This window comes from Nothoprocta perdicaria, unplaced genomic scaffold, assembly GCF_003342845.1.
Source record: "Nothoprocta perdicaria isolate Ctin4 unplaced genomic scaffold, notPer1 scaffold_193, whole genome shotgun sequence".
Taxonomy (NCBI): Eukaryota; Metazoa; Chordata; class Aves; order Tinamiformes; family Tinamidae; genus Nothoprocta; species Nothoprocta perdicaria.
Window position 1 is genome coordinate 1,237,265 of NW_020455127.1, and position 16,780 is coordinate 1,254,044.

At 48.3% G+C, this 16,780-nt stretch overlaps 2 protein-coding genes across 2 annotated transcripts in view; one reads left to right on the plus strand and one right to left on the minus strand.

Annotated features, from left to right (window-relative positions):
- The window catches only part of CFAP44 (cilia and flagella associated protein 44), a 38,490-nt gene extending 29,700 nt beyond the window's left edge, over positions 1 to 8,790 (plus strand). Inside the window, exons 27-35 of the mRNA XM_026037228.1 lie at positions 13 to 216; positions 514 to 709; positions 1,591 to 1,701; positions 3,183 to 3,313; positions 4,469 to 4,585; positions 5,489 to 5,690; positions 6,338 to 6,498; positions 7,638 to 7,772; positions 8,340 to 8,790. Coding sequence (XP_025893013.1) covers positions 13 to 216; positions 514 to 709; positions 1,591 to 1,701; positions 3,183 to 3,313; positions 4,469 to 4,585; positions 5,489 to 5,690; positions 6,338 to 6,498; positions 7,638 to 7,772; positions 8,340 to 8,618 — 1,536 coding nt within the window. The 3' untranslated portion in view covers positions 8,619 to 8,790. The remainder of the gene's footprint in view (positions 1 to 12; positions 217 to 513; positions 710 to 1,590; positions 1,702 to 3,182; positions 3,314 to 4,468; positions 4,586 to 5,488; positions 5,691 to 6,337; positions 6,499 to 7,637; positions 7,773 to 8,339) is intronic.
- Positions 8,791 to 10,091: 1,301 nt separating this feature from the next.
- BOC (BOC cell adhesion associated, oncogene regulated) overlaps positions 10,092 to 16,780 on the minus strand; it is a 52,820-nt gene continuing 46,131 nt past the window's right edge. The window contains exons 12-19 of the mRNA XM_026037234.1: positions 16,405 to 16,586; positions 15,174 to 15,279; positions 14,863 to 14,985; positions 13,985 to 14,206; positions 13,359 to 13,585; positions 11,844 to 11,923; positions 11,025 to 11,209; positions 10,092 to 10,405 (exon numbers count right to left, since the gene is read on the minus strand). Of these exons, the coding sequence (XP_025893019.1) occupies positions 10,221 to 10,405; positions 11,025 to 11,209; positions 11,844 to 11,923; positions 13,359 to 13,585; positions 13,985 to 14,206; positions 14,863 to 14,985; positions 15,174 to 15,279; positions 16,405 to 16,586 (1,310 nt within the window). The 3' untranslated portion in view covers positions 10,092 to 10,220. The remainder of the gene's footprint in view (positions 10,406 to 11,024; positions 11,210 to 11,843; positions 11,924 to 13,358; positions 13,586 to 13,984; positions 14,207 to 14,862; positions 14,986 to 15,173; positions 15,280 to 16,404; positions 16,587 to 16,780) is intronic.

Genomic DNA, 16,780 nt, shown 5'->3' on the forward strand with positions numbered 1-16,780 from the left:
CATATGCTCCAGATCCACGGACTGGTCATCAACTTTGATGCTGAGCTGCGCTTCCTGCGRCACATGAAGCTGAAGCTGGATGTGCAGATGAAATGTGCTGACCTGTGCCACGTCACCTGGTTTGAAGAGCTGCTCCTCCTGAAGAACTTTGAGAAACATGAGGACCTTCTACAGGGGCGTGTTAACACTCTCCTTGGCGAGCAGAAGACCATGCAAGTAAGTAGTCCACACGCCTTTGGATTTAGTGTTACTGTTAATGGGTGGCCTAAAACAAAATCAAAGCATAAAATAAATGATGGCATATCTTGGYTTCTTTTTAGTACTGACCTGGTGACCAGTGCTAATTTTGAGGAACAGGAAGCTATTCATGTCAATAATGGTCATTTTTAACTTTAAGTAGTTGCAATTATTAAAGATTTAGAAAAGCTTTCTTTGATGGGTATTTAATGATGTGAATTAGTGGCAAATCACACATGTTAAATTAAGAGCTCTTTTTTTTTCTTATATATATAGCAAAAATTAAATAGCTACCATACACAGATGGAGGATAGAAAGCATGAGATTGCAAAGCTTCAGGACTGTGAGAAAGCTCTCTATGCCACCTTCCATGCATCTCTTGGAGAAAATAACAAGTTTGCCCGTTTCCTGACCAAAGTTCTGAAAAAAAAAATCAAGCGCATTAAAAAGAAAGAAGTAGTAAGAGAAACAGGTTGGAGACTCTTTCCTTCCTATTTTTTTTTTTTTTTTTGAATTTTCAACTTTATTCAAAAAAAGAAATCGATTAGACCGACCCAGCTTTGGCATATATGCAAACCCTCATTCTCTGGCAGCCATTCTGAATTAGAAAAACRCTGTAACTCAGTCTCTGGCATGATTATATTTGAGTTGAGTATTGAGGATATATTGACAATTGGTAGGAAGAAGAGACAAAGCTCTTAATAGCTACTTCCAGTGCTAGAACTGGGAACTATGGATAAGTCGTTTATCTGCCATGTTCATGACACTTTCATTTAATCAGGCCATTGACTAATGAGAGTTCATAAACCCAATTTACAGTCATCCATTAGTCACTGGACCAAACATACTGTGAAATGATTTCATTTATCTTGGTGACTCGGTTTTAATCTATTAAGACTGTACAGTGTTGCTGAGCTAAAATATGTTTTTGCCATCCCTGATTTGATTTTTGATTTCAGGGGTGACATGAGGTGCAAAAAGTACACGTAACAGTGATGCTTGTGACAGTTTTGGTGCCTCTGTGCATTTTACCTAACTGGTTAATGTGTGTAGGAGAATGGTAAACTCGCAAGGTTTAAAATCCAAGTATCTAGCACATATAARGAGAAGAAAAATCTTTGAAGAAAGTCCCCCCAAATATGCCAGTGTTCACTTGAGTGTATGGTGCTACTGGGTGATTTTTTTTTTCCTGTAAAATCCTCAAATCAATAGGGTAGGAAAAGGTGCCTGGGTCCACATGTTATTAGAGTGCTCTGTCTTAGATTCTTAGTGTTCACCAGTACGTCAGCCTAGAGCTCAGCTATGGCACCTATGAGTCTTCTGCAGACCAACAGTAATGTCCTTTTCTTTCAGATGAAGAAGATGAGAGTGAAGAAGAGAGTGATGAAGAGTCCAGCTTGGAGAGTGATGAAGAAGATTCAGGATCTGAAGATGAAGTCTTTGATGACTCCGTTTGTCCCAAAAGTACCTCAGACATCCKTTCTCTAGATTGTTTAGCTGCTTAACTTTGTATGCAATATTGTGCATTTTGAAATGAAGACAGATTTTCTCATAAATTGCTTCACAACAGCGCCATTAGAAAGGTTCAGAATGTGTTCACTCTTCCCGAGTGGGACTTTTCTCCTTAGGAAATCTCAGTGAAAATAATGAAACCAGTGGTTGTAAAGAATACCTTCTTTAAGGTCTTTAGAAGAAGTAWATCTTAGCTGAATGCTAAGAATCAATTACTCTGTGAGAAGGACCGTTCCCCTTTAATGGCTGCTTTCTGTGGCAAAGACAGTCTTTGTCCAGACAGTCCAGAGCTGGAGCAGGGCTGCAGATGCTGACCAGAAACCTGCTGGATGCCTGTGCAGGGGACTTTTGGAGAAACTCGCTCGTGGAGTTAAATTAAGCTCTTGGTTACCACCTCGTGGAGTTCTGTGGCAATTGCCTGTTGCTAGGCTTGCCTCCGGTGGGTATCCGAATGGTTGGGAGCTCTTTTATTGCAAAGATCTCCTCGTTCGTTTGTTCAACGAAGGCAAGACTTTTAAACAGTGTTTAAACAATTTTAAAATAACCCCTTTAAAGAATCTCTAGGTTGATCTTTGAGTGATGCAACAAGGACTACTTAACCACACTGCTTTATTTTCAGTTAGCATTTACCATCAAATTGCCTTATCACATTTTTTAAATTGAATTGAAAATCCTCATTTTCATATATTGGATTTTTTATTAAATCCTTGTCTATCTTTCTTTTTTAATGAAAAGTTAGGATGAAATAATGAAGATTTTTACTTTTTATTAAAGCAACTCAAACTACTAATTTAAGTGTTGAAATAATAAGCTACATTTGCACCTTCATATTTGAGATTTTAAGTGTTGTTTGTCTTGTCCCTAATTGGACAATTTTTTTATTATACCAACTGATTTGGGTTGATAATGAGCTATTGAAAAGTATTATTAAAGTCACTGCATCAGACAGAAATTCACAGATCTTCTGTAGTATGAAACAAAGCAAGCAGATCATATGAACACCAGTTCCCTTTGCAAACAGAGCTATAAATGATCCCCATAGCATGTCCATTGTTTATACTGATAGGTGCTCTTGAAAAATAACTGTATTYTCTCATATCTAAAGAGTGTACCATAACACTGTTAACTACTGGGACTCAGTTGCACAACCTCGCTTCTGAGCATCTGAATTGAATATTGCCTTTGGTGCATGTTTAGTTCTGGAAACAAACKATTTTGCCTGAATGTGAAGAAAAAAAGATCCATCCAAGATGTCCAGGCAGTGTTATGGAGCAACTCAGCCCAACTCATTGCAGTTTGACAAAGCTCTAAGGAACCAGCAGTTTGGTGTTATTATGGGCAACCTGCATAGTAGGAGAAGCAACTAGCTGAAGCCTGCAGTTACAGCACGGTCATAATGACACTAAGCTCTCCTATGACCCTTTCCTTCCCAGACTGTGATGAGGCGCTCTTCCAAAACACCATCCAGCTCCGAGAGAAGCGCTTGGACCTCGAGGAAGCCTTAGCAGAGGAGAAGAAAGTTGCTGATAACCTCAGAAAGGAGTATGATGCCTTGGCCAAAAAGGTACCGTGTGTCCTCTTCTCTGCAAGCATCAGCTGCCTCCAGCAGGGTGTGCACACCATGATACTGAGWTGGGCTGGGGTTTAAAACCAAAATACTGACCTTCCAAGGGACCTCAAATCRAACCTTGCTAGCATGGGAGCAGGATGCCGCCTCACAGCCACAGCACCAGGCCCAACRTGGGTCACCCAGAAAAACAGCTAAATCGAGGTGGTCCAGCCCCAGCTGCTTTGAGGCTGGATCTAGGCTTTAGATCTGGCTCCTTTCCAGCAGTCTAATCCTCATGSAGCATCAGAACTTGGACCCTCTGGGTCAGATGCAGCGCCTGATGTAACCTGGCCTATCTTGTATGCCAGCTCATGGGGATGGAACATACAAAGAATCCTTTTTCTAGCACAGATACATGCTGAGATAAATGGAGAATAAGAGCTCCAGCTCTTGCATCTATTTATTGCTCCTCCAGTTATTTTCTTCTGCTCTTTGTCACTGGTAAGTTTTCTTTTTAGCATTTGTTTCAGTTTCTACATTCATTGAGGCATTTGATTTGTATTAATTCAAAAATATATTAATTTAAAAGGTTATCCAGGACTGAGAGAGAGAGTTCTGCCAAGAAAAGTTATGCAAGGCTCCYTTTTATTGTGTCTCAAAAATGTCCCATCAAATATAGTTAACTTAAAACTTTTGTTTGTTTGTTTGTTTAGTTTTTAAAGGCTTCCAAAGTGCCAGCTGCCACATATTCACCCTGGGGCCTGACATTTGAGTCTGAATTATTTCCTTTTCATTCCGAATCAGTAAGCATTTCCAGGCCTAACACAATAAAAATATCTTGCAGGCTCTGGAAGTTTAGAAGTGTTTTAAATACTAAASAAAGCAGCTGTTTCTTGATGCATACAGGGCTTCTTCAGGAAAGAGACATTTATGTGCATGTGCACAGAAGTATTCAGCACAGAGTCTGGCTTGAAGAGGTAGCTGGCTCTCATGTTAGCAAAACTCATCTMCCATAGCATGTCCTTAAAAAAGGCAAAAAAAAAGAAAGAAAAGGCATCATTTTTTTTCTGTGCTTCTTTCCCTACATGGCAAGGATTGTAACACAGAACTTGCTGCCTCGCTTGAGAACTTRCTTGAGAATTGTGTTTGCCCATGCTTGTCTTTCTGCAGGCAAAAGTAATAGAGGCCAGCCTGGACACAGCAGTGGGGGAACTGGAGAGCTTTCAACGGGAAAAGCAGCAGAAACTGAACGAGTTGCATGTAGTGGTGCCTTTGAAACTCCATCAGGTAACTCACATATTCTGCATTTGTCACTTCTGCTTTTGGCAGATGCAAAATAGCCTGTGTACCTTTGGAAAATAACTGGTTGTGGGGATCCTTAGTTGTGGACTTGCTACATTATCCTCAGAGTGGTGGATACGTGAATTGAGCTTCATATCACTGTTTCTCTGGCTTTTTCCTTCTCTGTTCCTATGCTGTCAGAAAATGGGTAAGGACAGGCAGCTTGGCTGAAATGTGTGTAGCCTTCAAGCATTGTACAGGTTTGGTGTGGGATTTTTCTTGAGCTTTATGCCTGTTGATAGTCTCCTGGAAAAAAAAAACCCTATTGAAACTAGTGGGAGTTTTGCCCAGTTCAAGAATGCTGAATTGGATGCAATGCATTCATCCACACAGCTGTTATTTCATGGATAATGAGTAGAAAATGAAGAGGAGAACTGAAGACAATGCTCTTATTTCCTCGGGGCTGWGTCTTGTCCTCAGAGCAAGAAGCTGGGCCTCATCTGCCTCGGCCTGTTCTGGCTCAGCTGCTTCGGAGGCCAGCTCGGCTCTCCCCATTCGCTTTCTCTCTCTGCTTTAACACGTTGATAAGAAGGACGGGAGAGTCTCCTGCTTGGCTGCAATTCTGCAGCTGCCAGGTCAGCTGAAAGCACAAACTCCCGTCTCCCCCTCCACTCCGGATGCTGTCTGAGGAAAAGCAGACCACTTTGTGTGGGGAGAATCGGCGCATAGCTCTAAGCAGCCTCTGAGCTTTGTTTAGTGATAGTGATTCTTTGGTCCAAGATGAGAGTTGTGTCTATGTCTAGTGTTGCTTCCCTTGATAGTTCTCTAGCACTTGCACATTTGTTATCCAGAGAGATCCCCAGCCCTCTTAGAAACTAAGTCAGCCTTGCTTATGGCTGTTTCTGGCAGGTGGAGTACTTGGTTAATGGGGAGATGCCCAATGACTTCTCCCAAGCTTTGGTATTTACCAACCAGTCCTTGGAGTATCTGCAGAAGAGAATAGTGGACCTACAGAATGAAAAGATAATGCAGAGAGAGATCTTCCAGAAGGCCAGGCAGCAACACAAGCAGCTTCTCCAGGACAAAAAGGAGATGGAGACAAAGATTCAACGTGAGTAACAGAGACTCCAGACAACACAGTTTGCTAGTGCTCTTTCTGTATCCCTCCCTGGCTGTGGGTAACCCACAGCTGCCTGTCATCTTTGCACTCACACAGATGTCCCAGCTGGCTACTGCAGAAAATAAAACAGGAAGAACGGAGTGAGCGGACTGTTCTGATGAAGCACTGGTTGTGCTCCAGCATTGCGGAGTCATTTGGCTCTGTTAAGTATTTGGGCAACTTAGCAAAAGGAGAGCTGACTGAGATGGGACACTGGAAATCAGGACACACAATTGGTTTTTTCGGCTCTAAGTTAGAACCGCTCGGAAAAAAAGTACTTTCTCTAAAGCCACATAAGTATTTTTTTTTTTAGCAATTCCTTTCTCTTTCTTGCTTTGAAGAGCAAGACAAGCTCTATTCAAAACAATTCCTGAATGACCAAACCCAAAGATGTCCGGGTACCTGGTGCTGCCAAACTCGCCTCCGTGGAACTGCCGAAGCTTCACACAGCCTGTGGCATGGGAGTGACTGACCAGGCCTGGCCTGGCACGTGGGCTGGGGGCAACAAAGGCTTGGCCAGCAACAGGACAACGGGCACTGCTTGGTTGTGGCTTCGTATGACCTATTTATTAGAGAATGACCTATTTATTATTGCTCAGGACTGGAGGAGAAGTGTAATCAGCTGATGATGACCAAGTTTGGCCGGCTGGTTGATTTAGAAGCCCTGCAGGCACACTCCGTTAACACACGCTTGGAAGAGCTAAAGGTGCAAATGATGGAGAAGGAACATGTGCACTCCCAGGAACTCAAGGAGTGGGAGGTAAGGAGCAAGGACAGCAGGAGGGGCAATGCATGACCATGCTCTTCTGTTGAGGCCTCATTTGCTTGGGACTGAACGACCATGTTAGAATCCTTAATAACGTGTTTGTTTGTTTTGTTTTTCTTTTCCCACCTGTCAGCAACAACCCAGAATGTTCAATGCTTATTTCCCATCATCTTCCGTCTTTCTTCCAGCTGCTGCAACACAGCCTATTTTTTCAGTGAAGTAGCTGACCTGGTTTTGTGTTGTTTGTTTATGTTTGTTTTTACTTTCCTCGAGTACATCCTTCTGCCTTCAGCGTCTAGGCCGGGTTCTCCTGGAAAGCTTTCTTTGGCTTGCAGCTGGCGTTGAGCACGGGCTGCCTCCTCCCACCCGATCTGCTGATAGCGCTTCTGAACGCAGAACAGCTGAATGCTGCCTCCAGCCCGGGGCTTCAGCCCGTGCAGAAGGCCAGGAACCAGCAGCAGGAAAGGTGCAGGGCTACGTAGAGAGCCTAAGGCTTTGCTGTGATAGTGTGAGCAGGCAGCRCTCTTGCACTGTCCTCACAAAGCCCCATTGGATGTCACTGCATAACATACAGAGAGAAAAAGTTTGAAAGCAGCCTGGGRCAGACCACAAAAGATCCAAAAAATCTCCCTGGGCAAGCATCATATCTTCCTGTTTTAAACTGATCAATATTTTTTCCCTGTGCAGTAAAATACGATCCCCTTTATACATATATCTGAAACACTCCCTGTGGGTGTTAGTAGGCAACACGTTCTGGGCTCAGCCGCGCTGGGACACGCACTGCTCCCTCCTCTGGTGTCCCTCAGCAGAGAGCACCTCTAGGTCCGGCTCAAAACTTCTGCAATTGACTTTAGTGAGATCAGGCGCAGGCTTGCAGCGAGCCGCCTCTCCTTGCAGGGCTGCGCAGCAAACCGAACTGCTGAGTCATCTGCAATCCTAAAATATAATATTGATAAAATGGAAAACCTTCGTTATTAAGGGTGTTACAGGATTACGYGGTGCATTCCGGATCACAGTCTGTCCATGTATCTGCCTCTGTTCTGTGCCACTTATATTCCTGCCTGGCACTTCTTCCCTATATCACATAATTTTTATTGCCCCTCATCCTGCCTTACCTGTTTATATCTCTCTAGGAAAGAATCCTAGACCTGCGGCAGCAGCTCATGATGCTGACAAAAGAAAACACCAGCAAGTTGCAGCAGCTGAACCAGTTCTGCCGTGAAAAGCAACGACTTGAAACTAAGTTGGATTCCCTGAAGAATGATCTGGTAAGCCTTTGAGCCACTATACCACACGAGGGCTTAGGCTTGTTCAGAAATGTTAGGTATTTATCTGGCCCTGCTGGTTCTCCGGTCTAAGATCGTGCTTTGTGGTGAGCAGTTCAGTCTAACTGTGACTAGTGGCAGCCTCAGCAGCCAACAGCAGCCTCGAGGGCTGCTCCACTTCTTACTGAAAGGCAGGTGAGTGGTCTGATCCTGAAGCAGGCCGTATCTTAGCTTCTCTGTTAGTTTCTTACTTAGTCATTTTCTAGTATTGAAACAAACCTATCTTCCTTCCTACCTGCTTATAATTAGAAAGGGTCTTGCAGCAAGACAAAGCTATTCCCTTGTTGTATGGAGACAGACAAATTGGGCTATTTCTTTGCTCTTTATTACGGATTAAAGCAGCCATCTGTGCAAGCCTAAAGCAGTGGCCCTTACTTGATGATTTCTGAGTAGTTCTGACTGAGGAGCAGGGCAGTCATGGGGCTAATCTGCCTCCCTTTCACACTTAAGGTAAATTCCCACCATCTCTTCTCCCGTGGTTTATAGGAGCTCTCTTTTCTCTCTTTGCAGGGAGCAGAATTCCAGGGCCCCCGAAGTACTGAAACCATGGAGGAAACCAGGCTGGAGTCACAGTTAAACTGCATGGCCAGTGAGATTGCAATCCTGAAAAATGAAATTACATTCCTAAACAGAAAAGATACGTGCCTAAAAAAAGACCGCGCTCTTGTTAGAGGTACCCATTTTGGGGGCTTTGTCCAGCCTTCAGTTTCACGGAACTCGGAGACACGAGCTGAAACATTCCCTATTCCTACTCCAGAAAGGGTATCTAACGCACAGAGTGCCCCTTGAACAGGAATGGAGTTAACCGTGGAGGTAATAATCCCTTTAAGTGTGAAAGGACCTGCTTTGGCTATGCAGGGCTTTAGTTGTAAAACTTGTGTTTGTTTTCCTTTGCAAAATGATTGTAGTGACAAATGGGAATAAAAAGAAGAAATACAACCAGTAAATATTGTTATCAATCCGTGGTGAAGATTTGCACTGGGCAGACACAGCGTGTGTGTRTGTGGATCTTAGCTCTTGGTCAAGAGGATGGCTTTTGAAAGTTGCATATGAGAAATAATTTCACATAGCAAGTCTAGTTTTGGCACTGCTGTTCTCAAATACACTAAAAGGGGTCTGCCTTAAAGCTGATTTTGTTCCTGATTTACCGTGCCTGCAGCAATGGCAAGTGAGAGTTGCTTCTCTTATCCCTATGAGAGTGTTTCCCTTCTCTCCAAGCTATTTAAAGCCACTGTAAAAAGAGAAGGGAAGTGCTATTTGTTTGGAAAAGCAAAGGGTCCTTCCCCTTCAGGACCTACAGTGTTCAGAAGGGCATGGGCCCAATAAAAGAATTTCCCCCTTTCTTCTGCTTTAAACACGTGGGAAAYGACCCTAATAAGAAGGTCTGATGGTGGAGGGCAGAAGGGCTGTTTACCCAGCACTAGGAAGCCACAGCAAAGGTGAAGTTGGACCACGCTTCCCCTGACCGGCACCTGCCTGTACAGATCAGAGAGAGAGCGGGGCCGGCCTCTCTGTTTCCAGCTCTTCTTTCATTCCTCTGTCATCGAGGATGCGAACAGCGAACSATCAGCTTCAGCAGCTCTTACCCTGCCTTTCTGGGGCAAGCTCCTTCAGGCCCAGGAGGAGTGTTACTGCGCTGGTCTCTCAGTGCAAAGCTTCTGAGTGCATTTTCATTTGTCTCTCGACCTGTCCCGCTCGCAAGGGGTTTATGTCACTTAACTGGCACAGGACTCTTCCCTCTTCTCTTGAGCCCCGTATCGGATGGCCTGGAACTGCATGAAAACATCWATTTTTTTCCTAGGTGTCCCTTTCTTATGTTTTCTCAAGGGGAAAGAGAACACGTAGGCTCCTACGGGAGGATTTAGCGTACAGCTAGCCCCAGGAAAGCCTAAAGCCTTTATTTATTTCAGATGTTGAAGTGGGGGTTTGTCTTTACAGAGCCGCGGCTGCAGAGGGCGCGAACGTGAAAGGCCGCCGCCGTCGGCGGGGCTGAGGGCCCAACTCCAGTCCGTTCCTGCCAGCGCCTTCCCGGGCGGGAGGAGACACAAACCCTTCCCACGGCCTCCTCCTTCACGAAGCCCTTGCTGCAAAGAGGGAGCTGGGCCGTGGCAGCAGCTCTCCTTGGGCCCGTGACCCGCAGGGTTCCTTTTGCTGCTCTCTTTCAGTCTTCTGTTCTTAGGAACAGCCCCGTGCCSGAGCTGGCTGCTGCCCTGCTTCCTGGCCCCTCCTTCTGCATTGCTGAGGAAGCCTTCTGTTTCCAYAGCATTATAAAAGGCACATATACATCTATATACAAGTGCATAAATATATAAATAGAGGTGTTATACAAAAATAAATACTCATTCTCTTTCTCTCTATAGAATAAGTCTTTTGCAAAAGGCAGCTGGGTCCCTAACCAGTAGGAGAATGAGTCTCTAAAGGCCTCAGCGGTGGCGGGCTGCTGTTCAGATGTCTTGGCAGGTCCTGATCCAAAGATGTGATCAGTGAATTCTGGGGATGGACGTCTCCTCTGGACTGGCAGCAATCTAGTCTTTCTACCTCTTCAACGGGCACCAGGCCAAGGCAGCAAGGGCTTCCTGTAAAAGAGAGGTGCAAGGCACAATTACAATTACATATGGCAACAGGAGATGCCGTGGCTGCTTTACAGTCAAGAGCCTACTTCATGAAGGTAGGCAGTCTGATCAAAGAGCCACGTTCAGGAGGTCCTGCCTCTGTGGGAATTGGCTGCCATGCTTTCACATGATGTTACGTGTATCAATTAATGTATTAATTAAGTCTTAAATGTACACACGCAAAAAATGCTACTTGATCCAATACTGCCTGAAGGCTGGGGCAAGTCCAAAAGGAATGGATTTAAGTAACTGTTCAGTTTGTGTTTGACTGGTAGGCTTAGAAGATTAAGAAGGACTAAGGAACTGTGTCCCTGCAGCTGGTGGAGGGTGTGCACCTTCCAGCAGCAGTTGGAGTTTTGGGAAAATTTAGAATCCATTCCAAAAGTGGCCAGGGCACTCAACTGTCTCCAACTGTTTTGAGGTCTTTTCATGCCACTGATCTCTGCAATATTAAGGAACTCTTCTTGCAGCACGCTACTGAGCACAAGCACAGCCTTGCAGAAGGCTTGGCAATGAGATTTCCCCACAAGATCTGCCTGAAACAGTGAGAGGAAGCAAGCTCTGAGCTTTCCTGACCACTGACCTTGGTGGAACATGGGATCCCGTCGAACATCCAGGCCCATTTTGCTGCCCATCACTGGATGATGCAGGCCAACAAAGTGCTCTTGAAGGTGAGGACAATCATCTTGGGGCTGGAGAAGCTGGTGAGTGGAGTCATCTGGGAGACTGTAGAGGAAAGAACTGTCTTCTGGTCTTGAACTGGACAATCTGGAGAGGCAGGCAAACAGACAAGGTCGTTCAGCACTAGTCACAGATCTAAGTAATATCTGAGCCAACTGCTTTGATGCGATGCCATAGAGCATTCCTGAATAAAGATGGGAAATTGGGATGTCCTTGCAGAAYGGAAGCGAGGTGATAAGAACTGACATCCATGACTGAAACGCYGGTGCATGTTACAGGGGCTGGGGGGAGCAGTGTGGTGCACGGGAGCAGGGACTTGAAGTCTGACGAGCGAGGCACACGCCCCTGTGACCGAAACACCACCAGCCGCTCGGGCAGTTGTTTATYAGCACCCAGCTATAGAGGCCAGTTGTCTCATCCTCCTTTTTAGTCTCCCACTTAGGAGCAGAGGAAGAAGATGGAACAAAAAGGACAAACAAATAAAAAAAAAAAGGACAAACAAGAAAAGGACAAACAAAAGTAGGTTTTGACCCTCTCTAAAATGAAATTTCTCTTTGCTCAAGCCCTAAGAGGAATTAAAAAAAAMTGTAGACTGAGAAGGTGCAGTGCTTCAGAATGGATTTGTTTTCCAAGTGTACATTGAGGGATGGATTTTATGAGGACATATCCCTGTAGGTGCCCCTGGATGATCCCAGGCTGCCCCACTGTGAGGAGGTCTAACCTGGCGGACGGGTAGTCGTGCTGCACATTCCCATTTTGCAGCACTCTTGCTTGCAGCAAGGTGTTGGTCTCCTCATGAGGCTGCAGAGAGAGAGGAAGACGTTAGCAAAGCAGCGTCCCGGGGCGGCATTATGAGGTGGGGGCTCATCTGGGATGGAGAACCAGAGCCATGGGGCAGAATGGGGAAGCTCTTCGGAAAGAAGACAGAAAAGCTGAAACAGTTTGTTCTGCTACAGCGGAGAGAGTGGGAATGAGCACTGAATAGCTCATTTTTCACCTCTGCTTGATCACAGGGGGTTAATAACCAGCTCAGGTTCTTCGTTGTGCCACCACCTTGGCWTGTGTCACATTTACACGCACCGAGCCCGCCACACGGGCAGTCCCTGTGAGACCTGCTCAGCAAAGCCAGGAACTGTTAGCGTGCGGAGGTCCCTTTGCTCACTGCCCTTTCTACACCTAGCGCCACCGCCCTAAGGAATCAGCTCGGCACCAACACCGCGCAGCCCTCCCTGCCCACCCCATCCCGCACACAGAATCACAGAATCACAGAATCACAGAATATTTAAGGTTGGAAGGGACCTCTACAGATCATCTAGTCCAACCTTCCCACTCAAGCAGGCACACCTACAGCATGTGGCACAGGGCGGCATCCAGGYRGGTTTGGAAGACCTCCAGAGAAGGAGACTCCACAACCTCCCTGGGCAGCCTGTGCCAGGGCTCTGGCACCCTAACAGTGAAGAAGTTCCTCCTCACCTGGAGATGGAGCTGCCTGTGTTTCAACTTGTACCCATTTCCCCTTGTCCTATCACTGGCCACCAATGAGAAGAGCTTGGCCCCTTCCTCCCTGCATTCTCCCTTTATGAACTTATACATGTTAATCAGATCCCCTCTCAGCCTTCTCTTCTCCAGGGAAAACAGGTCCAGTTCACTCAGTCTCTCCTCATACAAGAGATGTTCCATTCCCTTAATCATCRTAGTTGCTCTCTGCTGGACCCTCTCTAGAAGCTCCACAGCCCTCTTATACCRAGAGCCCAGAACTGCCCCCAATACTGCCCCAACTCCAGGTGCAGCCTCACCAGAGCTGARTWGAGGGGCAGRATCACCTCCCTTGACCTGCTGGCAACRCTCCTCCTGATGCAGGCCAGGATCCCATTGGCTTCTTGGCCACGAGGGCACTGCTGACTCATGGGTAACTTGGTGTCAACCAGGACTCCCAGGTCCCTTTCTGTGGAGCTGCTCTCCAGCAGGTCGACCTCTAATCTGTACTGACATCTGGGGTTATTCCTCCCCAGGTGCAGAACCCTGCACCTGTCCTTGTTGAACCTCAGGAGGTTCCTCTCTGCCCACCACTTTGCGGACGCTACTGCAAAGCCCAAACCTCTGAGCAGCAGCCAGGCTCCCTCCTTCCCCGCAAGGCCCGGGGTGCCCGGCCTGCCCGCGGTGCTCTCCCGCTGCGGCCACAGCGCCTGGCTCGCGTGGCAGCGGCGGCCCCGGGGGGCCCGGCCTGCGCTCGTACCTGCTGCAGGGCCGGCGGGCGGCAGTCGCGGGCCTTGGTGCCCGCGTAGGCGCCGGCCGCGGAGGCGCAGAGGCCGTCGAGGCGCCGCGCGCCCGCCAGGCGCGGCCCGCTCACATAGGGGTGGCCGCCGGCGCGCGGCCCCGAGACGCCCCGCAGCGGCACCATGGTGTACTGGCACGAGGACACCAGCAGCCCGGCTCCTGGGAAGCCCATGTCGATGCTCTGCTCTGCAATGGGAAGAGAAAAGGACATCTGAGGCCGGGAGCAGAGGGGAAGCCTCCCAGGCGGCTATTTTGGCCACTCAAAGCCATCCTTGGAAAGAGAGGACGGGAAGGGCCCCTCCACGGAGGAGAAAGGGGTGCCCTTTTTCTCTTCTGCTAGTCCCAGGGGTCCTTCTCAACAAGGTCAGCGAGGCAAGCAGCCCAAGGGGCAAAGGGTGGCCTTTGTTGTAACCACAAGACACCCAGGTCTTGTTCTCTGCCCAACCCTTTGCTGCCTCCCAGAACGTGCAGCACTCGTGGGTTTGGGTGGTTGACCTTTGGGACAACCTAAATACATGCAGGGTCAGATCTATCCCACAGGGCAGAGCACATCTTGTACACTAGCCCTCAAGAAGGGTTACTTACTCTGCTTGGACCAAGCCCTCCAAAGGCAAAAGGGGATGAAGGCCACGATGAGGAGTACGATGGAGCCCAGCACAACCCCTACAATCAAGTACGGCAGGTCGCTGGAACGGGCCACCATGGCCCCTGCGCCCAGGCCACTGTGGCCACCACCAAGTGGGGGGTGCTGCTGGGGGGGCACCGTTGAGGGTGGAAGACGACCCGGCAGACCAAGAGACTTCCGAGCTGTGAAGGGAAAGGAGAGGGAATTGGATATAGGCTTGTTACCCTAAGGCAACAGGAAGAGCAGGATGCTCCAGAGATGTCGATACTGCTATGGACTGGACAGGCTTCTGCAGTGGCTTTAGAGGGGTGCTCCTGGATGCCAGAGGGCTTCCTAGGCTAACGCCTATYGCAGTATCAACAGATCCTATGTGCATAACGTGCAGATCTGCCARTCCCTTAGGCTGCTAAAGCAAAAGAAAGGAGTGAAATGCTCCTCTCAAACCCTGCTTGGACTTACACCCTTGCTACCATGACGGCACAYCTGTTTCGAAGACTACTTGAAGTCAAACAGAGCAACTCACAGAAGGAAGGAAAAGTTCTCCCAGTCACTATCCACCCAACATTCAGAGAGACAAGAGGTAACTACCACACTGAGGGAAATGGCATTGGACTTGTGGGACTCTGCACGAAGGAGCTGCATGTACCGGTACGAGTACGTGCACGTACCAAGGAATGGCATCCACAAACCTACCCCTTCCTTCTCCCAGCCCCGAAGCTGCCCCCATCTCCTTCCCTGAGGCAGGGTGAAGGGCACGAGGCAGGGGTGGCTTGCTGTGCTCTGCTCTGGCAGGCAGGGAAGGCGCAGGGCGGCGCTGCCCCGCAGAGCTCCTTATTACCTTTGGTTTCACAGATCATCACGTTGCTGAACTCGCTCTCGCCGCCCTCGTTGAAGCACTGCATCTTGATGTCGTAGGAGGTCTCCGGCTGCAGGTGGCTGATGGAGTGCCAGTACCGATCCCCTGGGGAGGGAACATGCACACCGGGCCGTTAGCTTCCTCTGGGACCCGGCGCTGCTCCCAAACAGCGCGCGCTCAGGTGGGAACGCCCAGCTGCAGGTCTCCTGCCTTTCCTGCATAGGGCTCTTCCTGGCCGTGGGATTCTTCCAGGAGGAACCAGCAGCTGGGACCCGTCTCCCACCATCTCCTACCTTCCACCACATCCTTCTTGTAGTCGCTGTCGTTGTCGCTGTCAGTGGGGCGGTAATAGATGTAGAAGCCATGGATGGGAGTGTTGTTGTTGCTGGCTGGAATATACTGCGGAGAAGGGGAGAAGGGCAGAAATGAGCAGCCCTGGTCTGCTCTCACATCCACCGTGTGCTGGGTGGGGAGCTGGGCTAGAAAGGGGGTGGCACAGGAGAACAATCCAGCATGGAGACTGTCCTGGCGTTGCCACAGGATTGCACAGCAAGGGCTTCCTTCTAAGGACTGAAAGTTATTTTATACTCTCACATTCTGCTTCTCTCCAGTAACACAGGACCCATGAATTCGGTCCTGTCAGCCCACACATCCAGTATTCTGCTCCTTCCCAAGGCTTATAGCAATACATCTGAGAAAAAACAACCCTCAGCACTCAGCTGGGCAAGGCCGAGTGCCCTTTCCCCTTCACTCCTCTAGGCTCAGGGCTTCCAGACAAGCTATGTTTTGCCAGGAACCAGCGAGCAGAGAGGCCTCGTGTTGCTGCAGAGCAGCTCTGTTCCTATCCCACCTCAGGCCGTGCTGTCCCAGGCTGTGCTGCTCCTGCTGTCTTTAACCCAGTGTTTTATTGTAGAGGTTGGCAAGAGGCCACCCCTCCTCACCAAAGCTTATCAGCTGCTGCGTGTGTGTCAAGGATCAGCAGTGCCCATCCTGCCATGCAGCAGCTTCTGGCAATAAGAAGGTGACAGAGAAGAGGGGGATGCATCCCTCTGGATCGGCTCTGAGCTGCTGGAAGGGCTTGAATTTGGAGCTCCTATCCCCTACTAAAAAGCCTTTGGAGTGGGCTGCTGTAAATGATTGCCAGCAGCTAGAATCACTACCCAGAAAGTGCTAAGTGAGGGACATGGCTACTGGAAACCTCTGGGATAGTCAGAGATGCTAATGAATCCCTAGAATTTGGCCAGCAGAGCAAGTAGTCACCCATGCATCAAGGGGTGTTAAATAAAATGATCAAGATCCTGAGGTTACACGATGAAACGCCTCCTGCACACAAGGCTAGGTCCAGACAAAAAGTGTTTCCTACATTCTCAGAATTTCCTTGCTCCTTCTTGGATCATGTTCAGAAAGCTCTTGGATCACAGCTCCCTCTGTGCTGGTGCCAGGTTCCAGCAGCGTAACCTGGCAGGCCGTGAAGCACCCATATATCTGCACCCTTCCCACCCAGGTCTCCAGCCCAGGTCATACCATCCACTTGAGCATGATGGTGGTCTCGTTGATGGCATCTGTGAAGGTAATGTATGGCCCGGCCACGGGGCGCTCGTAGACACGGCTGCTGTACCCCGACACCACGTAYGGCCGCGACGCAGCGCTGGGCTCACTCTCTCCCAGGATGTTCAGAGCCCGGACACGGAACTTATAGGAAGTGCCTAGGGGAGAAATCGGAAATAAGAGTTGCACCAGGACAGCAGCGAGGACGTCAATGACTTCAGCTGTCAGCACTGGAGCTACATCTCCAGCAGGCAGCGAGRGCCTTCTGAGAGGCTTTGATAGAAGCACAATTACTGACTGGCCAGAATTCAGCCATATGTTAAACTGAACCTGCTCTTATTTCCCTCCCTAC